The sequence below is a fragment of the Rutidosis leptorrhynchoides genome, chromosome 2 (genome assembly GCF_046630445.1).
Source record: "Rutidosis leptorrhynchoides isolate AG116_Rl617_1_P2 chromosome 2, CSIRO_AGI_Rlap_v1, whole genome shotgun sequence".
Lineage (NCBI taxonomy): Eukaryota > Viridiplantae > Streptophyta > Magnoliopsida > Asterales > Asteraceae > Rutidosis > Rutidosis leptorrhynchoides.
In genome coordinates, this window is record NC_092334.1 from 503478085 (window position 1) to 503499958 (window position 21874).

General features: G+C 33.5%; 1 protein-coding gene and 1 long non-coding RNA gene across 3 annotated transcripts; both read left to right on the forward strand.

The window, feature by feature from the left end:
* The first annotated feature begins 9473 nt into the window (after positions 1 to 9473).
* Positions 9474 to 13577, forward strand: LOC139889503 (uncharacterized). The gene is made up of 9 exons (XM_071872450.1): positions 9474 to 9498; positions 9552 to 9830; positions 9915 to 10162; positions 10791 to 10951; positions 11032 to 11092; positions 11374 to 11439; positions 12990 to 13075; positions 13173 to 13236; positions 13359 to 13577. The coding sequence occupies exons 1-7, from the start codon at positions 9474 to 9476 to the stop codon at positions 13056 to 13058; spliced, it is 909 nt and encodes a 302-aa protein (XP_071728551.1). The 3' UTR covers positions 13059 to 13075; positions 13173 to 13236; positions 13359 to 13577.
* A 5893-nt stretch (positions 13578 to 19470) lies between these two features.
* LOC139892761 (uncharacterized) lies at positions 19471 to 20744 on the forward strand. 2 transcript variants are annotated; one of them, XR_011774231.1, is made up of 4 exons: positions 19471 to 19530; positions 19986 to 20065; positions 20149 to 20312; positions 20422 to 20744. It is a non-coding gene; the product is annotated as an uncharacterized lncRNA (long non-coding RNA). The 2 variants fall into 2 exon arrangements; XR_011774230.1 differs by lacking the exon at positions 20422 to 20744 and having other exon boundaries at positions 20149 to 20392.
* Positions 20745 to 21874: the final 1130 nt, after the last annotated feature.

Here is a 21874-nt window from a genome sequence, read left to right on the forward strand (position 1 = left end):
TTTTCGACACGATAAACAAAGTCTATGAAGTTAAATTTCAAAATTTTGAACTGTTCAATTAATCTTCGATTGTTCTCAACGAAACGCGAACAATTATATATAGATACATATACTATAACTTGAAAACGTAACAAAGTGTTGAGGATATGATACTGTGCATTAAACTTATTGGTTTAATTATCTGATTGATATATTTAACTACAGAGTTAAAAGATTATGCCAAACGATTCAAGTAAAAGATATTTACCGAGTCTCTTAAGAATTATGATATTATTACGAGTCTATGTTGAGAGGTCCACTTGATTTGAGAAATCATTCATTTTAACGGTATTCGGAATAAATGGTGAATTATTTGTTTAAATAACGTAATTTGGACACATACAATAATAAGGAATATTAACTGTTAAGAATTAATTATATGAATAACTGGCGATACGTATTTTAAAACGTGTTTATAAATATTGAGAATAGATATTAACTTGGTTATGAAATGTTTGATAAATACTATTATATTAATAAATAACGAGACAATGATTTATAGAAGTAAATGACCAAAATACTCTAAAGTTTAAGATATACTCTGGGTAGTATAATTTAGGGATAATTTAAGGCTATATTTTGACAAATGTACGTGTCCCAGAATGAAAATTACAAGTTTTCTCAGCGTACGAAGGGACACTCGAAAAACCAGAACCGGGACATAAGTCGCGTAACAACGTACGACTTATCGGAACAAAAATTACAAGTTAACTATGCATGTGAATTTAATATAATATATAATTAATTATATAAATTAAATATATTATATATATTATTAATTATTATGTTGACAAACAAAAAAAACAAAAATATGTGAGCTGGATCTGACGGCCATGCGATCGCATGAGAAATAGGCATAAAACTCATGCGATCGCATGGGCATCAGAATCAGGAATTATGCCTATAAATACTAGGTTTCTGCGCGAGTTATTTTACACATATATTACTATGTGTAAATTTATTTATTTAAATTATTATTATTATTATTATTATTATTATTATTATTATTATTATTATTATTATTAAGATTATTATTATTTATTTTATTATTATTAGTAGTATTATTATTATTATTATTAATTATTAATTATATCACTTAAAATACTACGACGAGGTCATGAGCGTGTCACTTTCAAAATGGGTTTTCAAGTGGGATAGAGCTAAGGAAACTATGGGTTATTACTAAGGAGGTTATGGTATTATTCGAGGGTTTTGCTCGTAAGTCAAACCTAGTGTTTATCATCTCCGTTACTTCTACGTACTATCCTACAATATTGAATCTCAATATTGATACGTAAGCACTCATATTTTATATTTTATATATTAATTGTGTATCCATGTCTAATGCTCTAGTATATATATTTATACATACGTGTATGCTAAATTTCGCCGTTAAACAGTTAATAATAGATCACGAATTAAATACATATATTACTGGTAAAAGGTATATGATATACATTTTTTTGGAAAGCTGGCGAAAAATCAATAACTTTTCATTTAGATATCGAATAATTTCGATGAAAGGATTAAAAGATATGAGCAACTGAATTATGATTGAAGTTAATTGAAATTGCTTTTGAATCTACAATTAAGATTTAAACAACTTGTTTACGAGATTGATAAATTGAATTTTTGAATATTACCAACCGAGTAAATGAATCCTTATATAAGGTACGTCTCGTTTTGTTAAACTATTGTCAAAATTGACTTTTTGAAACGACTTTGGATCACTTTTATATGTCGATCTCGAGCATTAGGATTGTGATACACTATGACCTGACCTAGATTGATAGACATTTATTGACCAACATATGTTCTCTAGGTTGAGATCTACGATTCTTTGATATACCGAGTTTCGGTTACATTACGATGAACAACTGTATGTGCTGCTAAGGTGAGTTTCATAAGATCCCTTTTACTCTCTACATTTTTGGGCTGAGAATACATGCAAATGCTTTATTAACCGATATACAATATTTATATGCGTGAGTTTCATTTGCTCCCTTTTTAATTGCTTTTGCAATCTATATTTTTGAGCTGAGAATACATGCACTTTATTTTAAACAATGGACACAAGTACATACTAAATTCTATACTGAGTTTGAACCGAAAATCCCTTAGCTTTGGTAACTAGTAACTGCCGATTATAAGAACTGGTGGGCGCGAGTAGTAGTATATGGATCCATAGGGCTTGATATCCCCGTCCGAGCTAGAGCACTAGCCTTTTAACGGACGTATGCTATTTGAGAAGCGTACACGTTGGTTTGCGTGTATTATTAAGATGATTATACAAAGGGTACAAATTATATATACGTTAAGTTTAGTTACAAGGGTGCTCAATTTCATAGAATATTTTGATAAACGTTTCTGGATGAAACAACTGAAATCTTGTGATCCATCTTTATATACAGATTATGCGAAACATACAAACTATGAACTCACCAACCTTTGTGTTGACACTTGTTAGCATGTTTATTCTCAGGTTCCCTAGAAGTCTTCCGCTGTTTGCTTATATGATAGACAAGCTATGTGCATGGAGTCTTATATGGCATATTTTTCAAGAAAACGTTGCATTCACCAATTCATCATCATGTACCTTATTTTGACTGCATTGTCAACGGAAGTACTATTGCAAACTATTATATACGGTGATTGTCTATATGTAGAAATCATCAGATGTCGAAAACCTTTGATTTAAATATTCATTTATGGTATGCCTTTTCAAAAGAATGCAATGTTTACAAAACGTATCATATAGAGGTCAAATACCTCGCAATGAAATCATTGAATGACGTGTTCGTCCATATGGATTTGGAGCGATCGTCACAGTTGGTATCAGAGCGTTGGTCCTAGCGAATCAGGTCTTGCATGAATGTGTCTAACTGATAGTTGTTAAGATGCATTAGTAAGTCTGGACTTCGACCGTGTCTGCAAGTTAAAAGTTTTGCTTATCATTTCTTGTCGAAAATTACATGCTTATCATTCTTAAGTCTAGACACGTTTTCCTGCATTTATTGCATAAATAGTGTATAGACAAAAATTCATATCTTAGCGTATCTGTTACTGTAAACTTTTCCTGATATCTTCCGAAAATTTCTCCGTGATTTATGGAATTTGGTATTATATATACATATGTAAATTATGTATTGAAGAATACCAAACTAAATTCTATAATCTAATTAATATCAAAAATCATCTCCCTATTTATACAAGATGGATCCCATATCTAGTTCAAACACTGACAGCTATTCCGATATGGATATTCACCTGAATTCCGAAGACAGTGTAACCGGAATGGATCAACCAATTAGCCATCATCTATTCTGGATGAATTGGGGATGGGTTCGTAGCCTACTTAATTATTGGAGACAAGAAGAAGGCGATCCCTTTCACCCACCATATTGCCCTCTTGGCGAAGAACCTGAAGCACTTACCGGCGAACCTGTTCGAGACACCATTTTCTCTCTCATTTCCAGAGTATCTCGTCACGATAATATACTATCTCAAATTCTGGATCTTATTCATCCGCTCGTCCGAACCGCCAATCATCCCGGTGTAGTAGAAGAAGTCAACGAGCTTCGTGCTCGGGTAGTGGCTTTGGAGAATATGGTGCAAAGGTTACAAACACCAGCAGCATCACCGGCAACAACAGTACCACCGACAACAACACCAACAGTACCATTACCACCACCAACAACATCTGCATCGCAAACCTCAACTTCATAATCTGTTCCACAAGCATCAACGTCATACGCACCGTAGTTACCAAGAAATACCAGCAACAATAACCGATGAAGTATTAACTCATTTCCCCTGAAGAAATTTTATGTATATTTAATATATATGAATTTTGAAATCAAAATAAATATTTTCGTACTAAGCTATTACGTGTGAATCTTAACTGGTAGGTACTACTCGGTTAGTTCATATTACTAATATGCAATGATGCACATCCTTCATTAACGGCTTAATCATCGATAACTACAATCTCTGTTTCAATTCAATGAATTTCATTTCATAATAAACCAAGTGTATTATTCAATAACATGGTTGATTTTACACTTTCATCTTCGATGCACTCGAAACTTTCTAGAAAACATCATTTGCACCTTGCGAAGTTTGCAAGAATTCCACGAATATCAACACCCTTCACCAAGGAATATCAATAAGAATAAATAATGAAGTATTGATTTCATTAGTGAAATACTCCGCAAAGATTATGTAATCTCTAATGTTTTAGAGATTATTCATTTCTAATTCAAGTTAAAAATCAAATGAGCTTAATATGATATTAACTCATTAAATCTGTATTATATCTGAAGAAATATACATACATATATTTTCATAAAGACTGTAATGAAAATTCTTTTGTACAAAATATTAATTGTGAAATCTTTAACGGGTAGGTAATACTCGGGAATATATAAGTTCACAATTAATATGTTACAATGTACATTCTTCAACTTTGATTCAAAAATTATTAACTATGCTCACAGCGATATACAATCGTTTCCATACAAATTCAATTACATATTCTGATATTGACGGATCAGAATCCAAGTCAAGATTTAACGGGTGACATCATTCTTAGATCTCTACATCTTTCAAAGCTATACTTTGACTTCAAAAATGTGAAAGATCCTTTAGCATTGTTATTACTGAAAATAATCTTGCCATCCTTTTCAAAGTATCCAGTTTTATCACACTTTCAACCAGTCAACTTCGACTTTTCAGATTAACCTTATTGTAACCTTGACATATATGTTTTTGTTACCGGGGAACCTTTTATGTTCCACCACATTAGCAGTAAATTTACTAACAACTTCATTAATCCTTGACCTTCTGAAAAATCATTATACTCATTAAAATCCTATCATGTACTCATCCACATCTTGTAACAATAATTGCCATACCAACTACCGGGAATTAGCAACCAGTATTTTGAATTTCGCAGCAATTCTACGCCAACAGTTATATATATACATATAATGTCTATCTTCTAGACTTACATACTTCGAATGTGAAGTTTCTGAAAAACACCCCAAACTACGAAACTAGTTCTACGAATTTTGGAAAAATGCTGATGAATCAGCAAAAACTATAAACGACTTTAACAGTCGAAAGTTTGATGATAAAGAGTAGTGTGCTGGAAAAGCACAGAAAAAGAGAAGGTTTGAAACTGGAAAACGGGTTGAGCAAAGTATGAAGGAAGCTGTAGACAAATCACAAGGACGAAATCTACCTTCAAAGAATCCAAATGATTCAGTGTCTGCTGAAACCATTAGTAAGAATCTTACTTCTTATTCTAAACCTTCACAGACAGATTTTCCGCATCATCCTCCGATATTAAAAATTCTAAGATATCATCGTATCTTCCATTATAAATATCCTTCATATTTCTGAAGATATTTTCATAACTATTCTTATCTGAAATCATTTATCTCTTCACGCTATCTGTGTTACATCATAAAAGAAACTATTTTAGTTTCTAATTTCTGAAAATTTCAAAAAATGGATGTTTTTGAAGTAGTGTTGGGAATTGAAGCATGAGTTAGTATAATATAATGACACTTGATCAACGTGATTATATTACAGTAAGTCATGCTGAGTTTCTAATGGAACGTGATAAAGGTTCACAGATCATACCCTCATCATGAACCATGTTACATAACTCTTTCATTCTATATAATCTCTAAAAATATCAAGAAAATATTTTCTTAATGATTCGGTCTTTTTCAAGGTATTCTGGTAATTTGACAAGTCAGATTGTGTTATTACCGTTTCTTTCTTAGAACATTAATTATGTTCATTCCGAAATGTATAGCTACGAATTTAGGACCATTATTCGCTTGACTTAAAGTCGGGAAGAGAAAACGAAAGCATGAAGCTCCGAAATATAATGGAAAATATAAAGCCCGAAAACAACCCCGAAATTTAAAACCGTGTATATCAATACGTATTGCAACGTAAAGACACGGGAAAATTAATAACACTATAACCCCAAGATAAAAGTAAAAGTAAATAAAATCCTCCGGTGGTAAATGAAAGAGAAGAATGACAGATATGAAGGTTAGAAGTATATCAAGAATCAGAACTGGATGAAGCATTTCACAATCTTTTGGAAGTATGAAATGAGGAAGAAGATGTGGGAGTGGTGAAAATAATGAAACGGAAGTGGGCAATTTATAGCAAAATATCAGACATAACAATCGAGGCAGATTACGCAATTAATCAAAGGAAATCTTAATTTTCTTAATTCCCGAAGAATCAAATCTTATTTAGATTATGAAGATTTTCTATTCCTTAAATTTCAAAAATCAATCGTTACTACGTCAAGAGATAAGACGCATCTCTATTCTCCATTTCACTTTATTACGACGGCTTCTCTCATACGCTTCAAGTAATTGGATTGTTTTATCCATATTATTCAACGATGATAAAACTCTATTTATCGACTCATATTCGTCATAAAAACTTTTATTTATTGTTATCCATGACAACCTCACTCAAATTTCGGGACGAAATTTCTTTAACGGGTAGGTACTGTGATGACCCGGAAAATTCTGACCAAATTTAAACTTAATCTTGTATGATTAACGTTTTCGACACGATAAACAAAGTCTATGAAGTTAAATTTCAAAATTTTGAACTGTTCAATTAATCTTCGATTGTTCTCAACGAAACGCGAACAATTATATATAGATACATATACTATAACTTGAAAACGTAACAAAGTGTTGAGGATATGATACTGTGCATTAAACTTATTGGTTTAATTATCTGATTGATATATTTAACTACAGAGTTAAAAGATTATGCCAAACGATTCAAGTAAAAGATATTTACCGAGTCTCTTAAGAATTATGATATTATTACGAGTCTCTGTTGAGAGGTCCACTTGATTTGAGAAATCATTCATTTTAACGGTATTCGGAATAAATGGTGAATTATTTGTTTAAATAACGTAATTTGGACACATACAATAATAAGGAATATTAACTGTTAAGAATTAATTATATGAATAACTGGCGATACGTATTTTAAAACGTGTTTATAAATATTGAGAATAGATATTAACTTGGTTATGAAATGTTTGATAAATACTATTATATTAATAAATAACGAGACAATGATTTATAGAAGTAAATGACCAAAATACTCTAAAGTTTAAGATATACTCTGGGTAGTATAATTTAGGGATAATTTAAGGCTATATTTTGACAAATGTACGTGTCCCAGAATGAAAATTACAAGTTTTCTCAGCGTACGAAGGGACACTCGAAAAACCAGAACCGGGACATAAGTCGCGTAACAACGTACGACTTATCGGAACAAAAATTACAAGTTAACTATGCATGTGAATTTAATATAATATATAATTAATTATATAAATTAAATATATTATATATATTATTAATTATTATGTTGACAAACAAAAAAAATAAAAATATGTGAGCTGGATCTGACGGCCATGCGATCGCATGAGAAATAGGCATAAAACCCATGCGATCGCATGGGCATCAGAATCAGGAATTATGCCTATAAATACTAGGTTTCTGCGCGAGTTATTTTACACATATATTACTATGTGTAAATTTATTTATTTAAATTATTATTATTATTATTATTATTATTATTATTATTATTAAGATTATTATTATTTATTTTATTATTATTATTAGTATTATTATTATTATTATTATTATTAATTATTAATTATATCACTTAAAATACTACGACGAGGTCATGAGCGTGTCACTTTCAAAATGGGTTTTCAAGTGGGATAGAGCTAAGGAAACTATGGGTTATTACTAAGGAGGTTATGGGTATTATTCGAGGGTTTTGCTCGTAAGTCAAACCTAGTGTTTATCATCTCCGTTACTTCTACGTACTATCCTACAATATTGAATCTCAATATTGATACGTAAGCACTCATATTTTATATTTTATATATTAATTGTGTATCCATGTCTAATGCTCGAGTATATATATTTATACATACGTGTATGCTAAATTTCGTCGTTAAACAGTTAATAATAGATCACGAATTAAATACATATATTACTGGTAAAAGGTATATGATATACATTTTTTGGAAAGCTGGCGAAAAATCAATAACTTTTCATTTAGATATCGAATAATTTCGATGAAAGGATTAAAAGATATGAGCAACTGAATTATGATTGAAGTTAATTGAAATTGCTTTTGAATCTACAATTAAGATTTAAACAACTTGTTTACGAGATTGATAAATTGGATTTTTGAATATTACCAACCGAGTAAATGAATCCTTATATAAGGAACGTCTCGTTTTGTTAAACTATTGTCAAAATTGACTTTTTGAAACGACTTTGGATCACTTTTATATGTCGATCTCGAGCATTAGGATTGTGATACACTATGACCTGACCTAGATTGATAGACATTTATTGACCAACATATGTTCTCTAGGTTGAGATCTACGATTCTTTGATATACCGAGTTTCGGTTACATTACGATGAACAACTGTATGTGCTGCTAAGGTGAGTTTCATAAGATCCCTTTTACTCTCTACATTTTTGGGCTGAGAATACATGCAAATGCTTTATTAACCGATATACAATATTTATATGCGTGAGTTTCATTTGCTCCCTTTTTAATTGCTTTTGCAATCTATATTTTTGGGCTGAGAATACATGCACTTTATTTTAAACAATGGACACAAGTACATACTAAATTCTATACTGAGTTTGAACCGAAAATCCCTTAGCTTTGGTAACTAGTAACTGCCGATTATAAGAACTGGTGGGCGCGAGTAGTAGTATATGGATCCATAGGGCTTGATATCCCCGTCCGAGCTAGAGCACTAGCCTTTTAACGGACGTATGCTATTTGAGAAGCGTACACGTTGGTTTGCGTGTATTATTAAGATGATTATACAAAGGGTACAAATTATATATACGTTAAGTTTAGTTACCAGGGTGCTCAATTTCGTAGAATATTTTGATAAACGTTTCTGGATGAAACAACTGAAATCTTGTGATCCATCTTTATATACAGATTATGCGAAACATACAAACTATGAACTCACCAACCTTTGTGTTGACACTTGTTAGCATGTTTATTCTCAGGTTCCCTAGAAGTCTTCCGCTGTTTGCTTATATGATAGACAAGCTATGTGCATGGAGTCTTATATGGCATATTTTTCAAGAAAACGTTGCATTCACCAATTCATCATCATGTACCTTATTTTGACTGCATTGTCAACGGAAGTACTATTGTAAACTATTATATACGGTGATTGTCTATATGTAGAAATCATCAGATGTCGAAAACCTTTGATTTAAATATTCATTTATGGTATGCCTTTTCAAAAGAATGCAATGTTTACAAAACGTATCATATAGAGGTCAAATACCTCGCAATGAAATCATTGAATGACGTGTTCGTCCATATGGATTTGGAGCGATCGTCACAATGTAGATAGATGTTTATTATAGTATTAGCTGTTTATTTGAATTGGAAAATACAGGGCATTTGGAGAACTGGAACAAAGGACCTCATGTTACAGGTTATGTTGATTTTGCGGAGTCAATTAAAGATAATCACCCACGCCATGGCCATTCATTTCCGTGGTGTTCGTGGTCGAATTGCGAACCACCTGCTTTACCCACACTTCGAATGCAGCTTGAGGAGTGTTTAGAATCCATGGTTGAAAAAGGTTTGGAGTTAGGAACTATTAGTTCTCACCAGATCTTTAGAACACTGGGGAAATGGCATAATATGGATACTAGTTTGAAACGGATAGTTGGTAAAAATGATAAGGTGAGTGCGAGGTTGGCAAAAAGGGCTTTGTCGAAAAAGGGTTAACTGGTGGATCTGTGGGATAAAGCAGTATGCACGCTAAGTGTTCGATTAAATGCTCATGAGAGTGTTAAAGTGGGGTTGGATTATAAGGAAGGATTTGTTGCTTTGAAATTGGCTAAAGAGGTGATTATGGTTCAACAAGGGTTTAGGGCCAATGCTGTTAAACATCTTAATAAGACTGGAGGGTTTTCGAGAAGTTTGGCTAATTCAGCTACTGACTGGCCTCTTTTGTTGTTGGAGTTGTTGTCCGGAGCTGCTCAAGCTGACTACTTTCAGGTACAGTAGAATTATGATTATGATAAGTTCAATTACTGATTAAATTTATAAACTTTAATTGATTCGACTATGTAAATGTTGATCATTGCCATGATTTTGATGATAGAGTACTAATGCATAAAGTATGAGTACCCAAATTAAGAGTATAAGCCTTTGCCTACTTTATATAGTGATTATTGGTGATAGATATTGCAAATTGTAATGCCTTTGATGTGTTTGATATATCCTTAGTGCATAAGCCGTTGAACTATATTACCTGTCTGAGTGGATGGCATTCTATCTTTTTAGAAAATTTGAGCTGCAATTTGAGAGCATTCGTCTCCAAATTTAATGCCCATTATGTTAAAAGAGAGTTCTTATGGTTGGCCTATTAAGCCACTACTCCATATTAGGCTGATCTAAAGTTCTTATTTTGGTAAGTCCCAAGTTCTGATCTGAGTTAACAATGATTTAATGTAATTACTCCTGTACAAAGTTGAACAAGTTATTGTGTTTTTCAAATTTTTCAAAGATTTTTTCCTTATAGAAAACACCTCCATTTTGCTACTACTAAACAACCTGTAGTTTTTTAGTGCATATGCTGATGAATATTTGTTTTCTATCTTTTTGTTTATTGTTAATGGAACAGCCAAAGTTGGTAATAAACAATATTGATGCGCTGAAAAATGCTGTGTTGGTGGATGATTCATCAGTCTCTGGCTCTATGTATCATGACAGTTTGATATGGAGATTGATAGCTTTAGGTGCAAATGAGACGTGTTTGCCTGTTATTCTTGTAACATCTGACAGGTAACATTCAATATCATAATACATAATCACCTAATTATTACACACAATGCTTCATATTTTTTTCTCTAATTGTTATGCAGCTATTATTCATATGCAGCTTATATGGATTTTGGATTTCCCGACATTTTCATTTCCCGTGAGGTAACCTCAAGTGTGTCCATTGGCCTTTTGGTTTTTGATATCTCATTTTTTTCTCTTCTAGTTATGTAAAATGGAAGCATATGAAAAGTATAATTGATGGTTAGTTACTTATCTATATGTTTTTCTCTCTCATTCAGAATAGTATTTCTTTAAATGGGTACATTTTGCAGAGATTATTTGTTTGATTGGCATGAATAATCAAGTGCTAGCACATCTTTTGATTATAGGAGCTTGTTCCCAGCAGTCTTAAAATATATTGTATGATTTGTTGCATCTTGCAGACATTTGGATGGACCCCGCCACAAGCAAAAGTACATATGGTTCCAGATTATTTTAGCCAGTCAGAGGTGAATTTATATATATATATATATATATATATATATATATATATATATATATATATATATATATATAGTGGTAAGATCAAGAGGGAAGTAACAAATCGGGGGGAAGCATTTTTTTTTCATTTTTTGAAAAAACTTTGTTCACGAACATTATAGATTGGATGAAAATATGAACATTTAATAAAGACACTTTGTGATAAATGTTTTTGTTTTGGCGGGAAAACGCTCGAAGAATTAATATATAGCAATTATCGTGTTTTTCGAGCATATGTTGAGGTTTTAGATATTAGGGTTTAGATATTAGGGTTTAGATATTAGGGTTTATAGGGTTTATATATTAGGGTGTAGAAATTTAGGGTTTAGATTTAGGATTTAGATTGAGTTTTTAACACGAACGGTTTAGAGTTTAGGGTTTTGGGTTTAGGGACTAAACCCTAAACCCTAAACTCTAAATCGGGCTAAATTTCACTTCACAAAACATGAAAAAAACGGTTAACATTCTTCACGATCAATATTATCTTGAATGTTATTTTTGTCGACCGTTTTCCCGCCTAAATAATAACATTCATCATGAAGTGTCTTTTTTAAATGTTCATATTTTCGTGTGATCTTGATGCCTGAAAAACAAAATTCCAGCAAAACAAAAAAAAATAAAAAAATTGCTCCCCCCGCTTCCCCCCGATTGGTTACTTACCCATTGATCCTGCCCTATATAGGGGCATGATCAATGGGGAAGTAACCGATCGGGGGGAAGCAAAAAAAAAATTTCGTTTTTTTTGAATTTTTTTTTCCGGCATCAAGATCACACGAAAATATGAACATTTAGAAGAGACACTTCGTGATGAATGTTATTATTTAGGCGGGAAAACGATCGACAAAAATAACATTCAAGATAATATTGTTCGTGAAGAATATGAACGTTTTTTTCCTTCATGTTTTGTGAAGTAAAATTTAGCCCGATTTAGAGTTTAGGGTTTAGGGGTTAGGGTTTGGTGTTTTGGGTTTATTCCATAAACCCAAAACACCAAACCCTAAACTCTAAACCGTTCGTGTTAAAAACTCAATCTAAATCCTAAATCTAAACTCTAAACCCTAAATTTCTAAACCCTAATATCTAAACACTAATATCTAAACCCTAATATCTAAACCCCAATAGCTAAAACCTCAAAATACGCTCGAAAAACACGATAATTGTTATATATTACTTCTTCGAGCGATTTCCCGCCAAAATAAAAACATTTATCACAAAGTGTCTCTACTAAATGTTCATATTTTCATCTCATCTATAATGTTCGTGAACAAAGTTTTTTCAAAAAACGAAAAAAAAAAAAAGTTTTTGCTTCCCCCCGAATGGTTACTTCCCTCTTGATCCTACCACTATATATATATATATATATATATATATATATATATATATATATATATATATATATATATATATATATATATATATATATATCTTTGATTATTTCCTTGTGCTGTTATATAAAAAGATTCGGTTGCTTAAGTATCTAAATTTGAACAACTCATTGCTGTTATTCGTTCCTTTGTAGTGGGATTTGATTATTGAGGTCCTTGGTCCCAATGCACGACATCTTTTCGAGATATATGCACTTAAATAGAGCAATTATTACCAAGCGTAAGTATTGTATAACTGTATGCAAATTCTGCATGAACAGTTGAAGGCACTTTTTTATATACATATGTAAATATGTAATATGTATTTCTTTATGCAGGCTCATGGATGATAAAGAAAGTACATTCGAGGACATCATAGATGCCTATCTGGCATATTTGCAAGTAAGAGTCAAACCTTATATGATATATTAAAAACCATGTACAAATTGATAATGATCATCCATTCATCAAGTTAAGAATTTTAAAGTTGGGTTTGTCGGATCTGTTCTGATTTCACTTTATAGGTAACCGTTGTGAATCCTGCAATGGATAGAGCACTTTTACTCTTGCAAAAGTTTGCATATGATGCTCAAAAGGGGAAAATTCCAAAAGATAAATTAAGATTTGGGGCTCCATGGAGGCATTCGCCAAAGAAGGATGACCCGTTACAGCGTTCAGAATGGGCTAAGCTTCAACTTATGGATTTTATTCAATGTTTAGTCAATGCAGAGTTCGGGGTAATTTATCTTCTTTTCCTCTCATAATTTTGTGTCTTTCCTGGAACTTTTATGTGGTTTTGAAGACTACACAGATATAGAGATATAGACAGACTAATATTGATTTCTATTGTGTAAAGTATGATTACAAATTACAATAAAAATGTGACTGTTTCAAATAAAGTGACTATATGCGTTGAAATTACTTTTGCCTCATATCATTTAAAGCCAAATTTTGATGATTAAACCCTTTTAACTTGGTTGTGGAAAACTTTACATGGGTCGATATTGCCATGGTTATAGAGATGGTTCGGTTTAAATGTGTATCTGCATTCTGATTGGCTGTGATTTTTTATCCATTTCCCTCAGTTATTAAAAGAAAAGTCTTGATATGTGAGTTTATTTTTCTGTTTGTGTTATTATCCAATATTATCTGTATATACTAATTCGTTGCACAAATCATGTGCAGATTAACTACCTTGTGTTGGGTTATTGGTTTCCAATTAATGTGAAAGGCCCAAGCCCAACAAAATAGGCCCAAGATGAAGTTTGACTTGGTCAACATCTGGGTGCATTATTTGAATCAGTTGTGTGCAGCTGTTCTTTGATCTATCAAGAGGGAGAGAGATCAAAAAGTAATCAAGAAAAAGAGAGAAACCTCAAATTCCCGTTTTTATGTACAGCAGCTCAGAAAAGAGACGATCCCCGGAGATCCGACCGTTGAATCTTCTCCAATTTTGGACTGTGTCTTCTTGACATCAGTGCAAAGGTTTTCAACCGTTGAATTCGTCTAAAAAGGTCTGTAGCTCGTATTTTCGCTGCTGGAACAGTAGCAGTTTTTGGGGTAGTGTTGTTCATCTTTTGTCTTTAATTTCTTCATATACTTGTTGATTATTGTTGTTCAAGAGTATGATGATGTTGTATACCTCTAGTTGAGCTAGAGAAGAATTATTGTATTGCTCTCTTGTTGATGATAGTGGAACATTAAGTGGCTTACGAGTCCCGTGGTTTTTACTCTCGATTTTGAGAGGTTTTCCACGCAAAAAGACTCGTGTGTATTGTGTGTGCTCAATTATTTTGTATTTGCTGATTTAGGACAGAATTTGGGCTGATTGGTGGTGATTGTGGTATACCTTATTTGTTAGTTTCCTCACGGGTTCATACGGGTCGGGAAATGCTTGTCAAACGGGTTTGTTTCCGCTTTGTAATTTGCCCGTTGTGACCATTTTCCCATCAAATTGGTATCTAGAGCTAGGTTATTTGATTTGACTTGTGTGAAAGATGGAAGCTAATACAAGTAAGATGATTAGTTTAAATGGTTCAAATTATCATGTTTGGAAAGGTAAAATGGAGGATCTTCTTTATGTGAAAGATTATTATTTGCCTGTTTTTACTGAGGATAAACCTGAGGAAAAATCTGATGCTCAATGGAAAATTTTGCATAGACAGGTATGTGGGTATATTCGGCAGTGGGTTGATGATAATGTAGTGAACCATATTACTGGGGAGACTGATGCTAAAGCCTTATGGAAAAAGCTTGAGCAGTTATATGAACGAAAGACTGAGAATAACAAGTTGTTCTTAATTAAGCAGATGATGGCTTTGAAGTACCATGATGGGACTCCTATTACAGATCACCTAAATGCATATCAGGGTATTATAAATCAGCTTGCAGGTATGGGTATCAAGTTTGAGGATGAGATTCAGGGTATTATAAATCAGCTTGAGAATGAAGAGATGAGAAGAAAGTCACAAGGTTCCTCTTCACAGTCAGATATCTTGGTCACAGAAACGCGGGGGAGAAGTCATAGTAGAGGTCAGGGTAAAAGAGGCAATCATCGTAGCAGCTCACGCAAAGGCAAATTTGCTAACGTTGAGTGTTATAATTGTCATGAAAAGGGGCACACAAAGTGGTATTGTCCAAAGTTGAAGAATGAGAAGAAAAAGACATATGACAAGAATAAACAAAAGAAAAGTGATGGTGGTGATGATGATAAGGTTGAAGTTAACGCTATCACAGATGAGTTCTTTGTTTGTATTGATTATGATATGATCAATCTTACTCATGATGACACGAGTTGGATTGTTGATAGTGGTGCTACATGTCATGTTGCAATTTGTAGAGATCACTTCTCATCTTACACTCCAGGTGACTATGGATTTGCTAGGATGGGTAATGCCGGGTTATCAAAGATCATTGGTATTGGAGATGTTTGTTTGAAATTTGACACGGGAATGGAGTTAGTTTTGCATAATGTAAAACATGTTCCGGATATGAGACTTAATGTTATTTCAACAGGCATTCTTGATGATGATGGTTATTATAACGATTTTGGTAATGGTATTTGGAAACTAACTCTTGGTTCTATGATAGTGGGAAGAGGCAAGAAAGACTCAAGATTATACATCACGCGTCCGAAGATCATCCAGAACATTGTTAACGCAGTGGACAATGTTGATTCTACTGAGTTGTGGCATAAAAGACTTGGCCACATGAGTGAAAAGGGGATGTCTATCTTGTTCAAGAAGAATGTGTTGTCGGGTGTTAGTAGTATTGATTTGAGTAAGTGTTCTCACTGTTTGGCAGGGAAACAGACCAGAGTTGCGTTTAAGAGTCATTCTCCTTTTCGAATGGAGAACATACTTGATCTAGTTCATTCGGATGTTTGTGGGCCTATGAAAACTAGGACACTTGGTGGATGTTCCTACTTTGTTACATTCATCGATGATCATTCCAGGAAGGTGTGGGTTTATACCTTAAAGTCAAAGGATCAAGTATTTGAAAAGTTTAAGGAATTTCATACACTAGTTGAAAGGCAAACGGGGAAGAAACTCAAGTGTATTCGGACTGATAATGGTGGTGAATACATTGGCAGATTTGATGCTTATTGTAAGGAGAATGGTATTCGACATCAAAAGACTCCACCAAAGACACCTCAGTTGAATGGCTTAGCAGAGAGGATGAACAGAACTTTGGTTGAGAGAGTTAGATGTTTGCTTTCACATGCAGGGTTGTCCGATTCCTTTTGGGGTGAGGCTTTAAATACGGCAGTTCATATTATTAATCTAACCCCTTGTGTTCCTTTGCATTTTGATGTTCCTAACAGGGTTTGGAGCGGCAAAGATGTTTCTTACCGTCATTTACGAGTTTTTGGATGTAAAGCTTTTGTTCATGTTCCCAAAGATGAGAGGTCAAAGCTTGATATGAAGACTAAGCCATGTGTATTCCTCGGCTATGGTGAAGATGATTTTGGGTACAGGTTATATGATCCAGTTCAGAAGAAACTCGTACGAAGCCGAGATGTTGTATTTACAGAAGATCAGATGTTAAAAGATGTTGATAAGACAGATTCAGTTCCTCAACCTAGTGCTGATCTTGTTGATTTGGATCCAGTTACTCCACAACATGTTGGAGATGATGTTCATAATGATGAACATGGTACTGATGATGATTATGCTCCGGATCAGGTAGAGATTCCAGTACCAGATGTGCCCCCATTTGTCCCACTTAGGCGGTCTACCCGAGACCGTCATCCTTCTGTTAGATATTCTGCTGATGAGTATGTATTAGTTACTGATGGGGGAGAGCCAGAATGTTATTCAGAAGCAATGAAAGATGAGCATAAGAAAGAGTGGGGTGAAGCTATGCAAGATGAGATGAATTCCTTGCATGAGAACAATACTTATGAGCTGGTGAAGTTACCTAAAGGCAAGAGAGCTTTGAGAAACAAATGGGTATTCAAAGTGAAGACAGATGAGCTTACTTCACAACCAAGGTACAAAGCTAGGTTAGTCGTTAAAGGATTCAGCCAGAAAAAGGGTATTAATTTTGATGAGATTTTCTCACCGGTTGTGAAGATGGGATCTATTCGAGTGGTTCTTGGATTAGCTGCTAGTCTTGATCTTGAGGTTGAACAGATGGATGTCAAGACTGCTTTTCTTCACGGTGATTTGGATAAGGAAATCTACATGATGCAACCTGAAGGTTTTCGGGTTAAGGGTAAAGAAAATTATGTTTGTAGACTTCAGAAAAGTCTATATGGGTTGAAGCAAGCACCGAGACAGTGGTATAAGAAGTTTGAGTCGGTTATAGGAAAGCAAGGCTACCGAAAGACAACTTCAGATCATTGTGTTTTCTTTCAGAGGTTTGGTGATGATGATTTCATCATATTGTTGTTATACGTTGATGATATGTTGATTGTTGGTAAAAATATTAAAAGAATTGCGCAGTTGAAGCGAGAATTGAGCAAGTCTTTTGCTATGAAAGACTTGGGGCCAGCAAAACAGATTCTTGGCATTCGAATTTCTAGAGATAGAGGTGCTAAGACGTTACATATATCACAAGAGCAATACATTGAAAAGGTGCTAAGTAGATTCAACATGAAGAATGCTAAAGTGGTTAGTTCCCCTCTTACAAACAACTTTAAGCTAACAGAAAGAGATTGTCCTACTTCAAAGGAGGATGTTGAGGAGATGGATATAGTTCCATATGCGTCAGCAGTTGGTAGCTTGATGTATGCTATGGTGTGTACTAGGCCAGATATAGCTCATGCGGTAAGTGTTGTTAGTCGGTTTATGTCAAATCCGGGTAAGAAGCATTGGGAAGCGGTTAAATGGATTATGAGATACTTACGAGGTACTTCAAAGTTAGGTATCACATTCGGAAATGGAGAGCCGGTGCTTGTTGGTTATACAGACTCAGATATGGCAGGAAACAAAGATAACATGAAATCCACTTCTGGATATTTGATGACTTTCGCAGGGGGAGCAGTTTCATGGCAATCAGGGTTACAAAAGTGTGTTGCATTGTCTACAACCGAGGCTGAGTATATGGCAGCAACAGAATCGTGCAAAGAACTATTGTGGATGAAAAGGTTTCTACAAGATCTTGGGTTTAAGCAATCACGATATGTGGTTCTTTGTGATAATGAGAGTGCGATTCATTTAGCTAGAAATTCTATGTACCATAAGCGGACAAAACATATTGATGTGAGGTATCATTGGATTAGAGAACGTCTTGAAGATGGTTCGTTTGAACTTGATAAAGTTCATACCGATGATAATGGTTCCGACATGTTCACAAAGGCTTTAGCAAGTGAGAAGCTCAAGGTATGTTGCTCGATCGCCGGGATGGCGATTCCTTCCTCATAATTGGAAAGGGGGAGATTTGTTGGGTTATTGGTTTCCAATTAATGTGAAAGGCCCAAGCCCAACAAAATAGGCCCAAGATGAAGTTTGACTTGGTCAACATCTGGGTGCATTATTTGAATCAGTTGTGTGCCGCTGTTCTTTGATCTATCAAGAGGGAGAGAGATCAAAAAGTAATCAAGAAAAAGAGAGAAACCTCAAATTCCCGTTTTTATGTACAGCAGCTCAGAAAAGAGACGATCCCCGGAGATCCGACCGTTGAATCTTCTCCAATTTTGGACTGTGTCTTCTTGACATCAGTGCCAAGGTTTTCAACCGTTGAATTCGTCTAAAAAGGTCTGTAGCTCGTATTTTCGCTGCTGGAACAGTAGCAGTTTTTGGGGTAGTGTTGTTCATCTTTTGTCTTTAATTTCTTCATATACTTGTTGATTATTGTTGTTCAAGAGTATGATGATGTTGTATACCTCTAGTTGAGCTAGAGAAGGATTATTGTATTGCTCTCTTGTTGATGATAGTGGAACATTAAGTGGCTTACGAGTCCCGTGGTTTTTACTCTCGATTTTGAGAGGTTTTCCACGCAAAAAGACTCGTGTGTATTGTGTGTGCTCAATTATTTTGTATTTGCTGATTTGGGACAGAATTGGGGCTGATTTGTGGTGATTGTGGTATACCTTATTTGTTAGTTTCCTCACGGGTTCATACGGGTCGGGAAATGCTTGTCAAACGGGTTTGTTTCCGCTTTGTAGTTTGCCCGTTGTGACCATTTTCCCATCACCTTGCTGATTGTAGTCTTGAGATCTTTGACGATCCTTCTGTAAATGCAATGATTGAGGTAACTTGCTATTCTTTGCAAAATATATGTTGGTGTGTGCTAGTCACTTTAGTTATCTACCTGGATTCATGTCAAAGGTCACTATTGGTTCACGATATTATCTTATAGTATGTTAATGTTAATGTTAATGTTAATGTTAATTTTTCAAACAAAGATAACGTCCATCTTTTTATATTCTACCGCTTTAAATTGTTATTACAATCATCAATATCTAATCTCTCTTTTCCAAAGACAAAAAATTGCATTTTAATATGTTGAAGTATAACTTATTGGTTTCCTTCTAATAAAAAGTAGGTTGAACTGCCAATTGGGCGGAGAGTCTCCCAAAGTAAATATTCGATACATATACATGTAACTTTATAAAAGTTCACTGCATAGTTTGTTATTAAACAATATATCTTTGTAATCAATAATTCTTAGAGCTAATATGAGGTTTTACTTTTTCGAATCTACAGGTTGGTTTACTGTATGTCCAACGCGATCCATCCTTCTTTCGCCCAATATCTCGTGCTATTCAGAGATGTCTTGTGAGATGGTAAAAAAGATGCATATTTATCTCGAGTTACCTTGAATGCAGCAAAAAGTTACCATAAGCCGACAATCCTTTTTTTACTGCAGGCTTGTCCAGGAGAGAATTCAAATGAGTCTAAAAAATTCCCTACTTCTCGAGTGGCACCGAGTTGTAAGGGGACGCAGTTATCGACATCTCATGTTACAAGTAGGCAATAAGTAGAATTCATATATGCTTGCAGAAGCTTCATCATTGACCTTATTGAAACAATGTAAGAGATCATCTTCCCTTTTTAAGTTTTACAGTATATACCAAGTTGTCTTCTCTAACATAATAGTACCATTTGATGCAAGTTATTAACACTATTTTGCTCTTTGTAGCTGTTGTGTATATATTCAAATATGCGTGGTGATAAGACATAAATTGTAACATATAAAACTACTTGTCCTTCTGAATGAAGACTATACTTGTATTATATTCGGGATTTTGCAAATGACTATTGGTAATGAGTCGAGCTCTAGTTAGTCAACATGGTCTGATCTGTTTTTGTTCAAGTACCTTATGAGTAGGTGACATTTTTTGGGGCATTATGTCGCATCTGTGCTTTTAATTCTAACAAATATTGCTCATGTATGACTATGTATCCAAACTCAAAATGGAGATCACAAGTGACCTTTATCGAAGGTGCAAATATCAATGTTTTCTATTTAGTGTGTTTTGTTGGTGTGTTCCATCCATGTATGTTTATTTTCTTAAATATAAAAGAAATTTGATTCAAGTGTAATTACATGTGATTTGATTTATAATTTATGACTAGTTTAATCGTTAGTATTGTGATGGTTTGAATTGAAAGAAAATACAACACAATTAAATTTTACTTGATCTGTTGTACATTAGATTCAAATTAACCTAGTACCTAAACTTGGACCTGCCCTGATATTTAAACTTTATAAGTCAAAAAGATGATGGAATTTGTTTGCAAAATAGTTTTATAGCAACCGAAGCTTAAAAGTGGTTACTGCTTAAACTTAGACCATCAAATCAAATAATGAGAAACTAAAAGAAAAAACATACCAATACTCCGTACTTCACTTAGTTGAAACATCTGTAATACTATCAACCGACTCCATTAAGAACCTTTTATTTTTAACCACTTTTTTTACCTGCATTCCAAAAAAGCACCTCCTTCAACTGTTTATCAAGTTCATCTTCTTCATAAATACCACACCGTTAGAGGTGCCTAATGTGATGTAGTTGATTATAAGTTTATGTTGATAAACACACTTAAAATTTCTTTTTATCAAGCTCATAATTCTGCCTAATGAGGGTTGCTTTCATGTTTGTAGTTTTACTTACGCAAACGACATTTTTTTAATGGCTATTAGTGTATGAGAAAAATTGAACTACTATTTGTGTTGCAAGTTTAAGTTCTCTAGTCGTTCTATACAAATAGATAATACGTATATATTTTCAATAATCCTATCTTGAAATCCTATTCTTATAGGGTTCAACATGCAAATCACAAAGATTAGCTTATGAGCTACGAATTTCCAATAACATTCGGAATTAGTAAATTAAGAAGTACATTCGGCAATTTGTCAATCGCAAGTTGGTCCACGTGATTTGTGTGTGCGTGATGTGAGGACATTTTTGCAAATTTGTTTTGTCTAATTTAATCTAAATCTAAATCCTAATTATTATTATTATTATTATTATTATTATTATTATTATTATTATTATTATTATTATTATTATTATTATTATTATTATTATTATTATTATTATTATTATTATTATTATTATTATTATTATTATTATTATTATTATTATTAT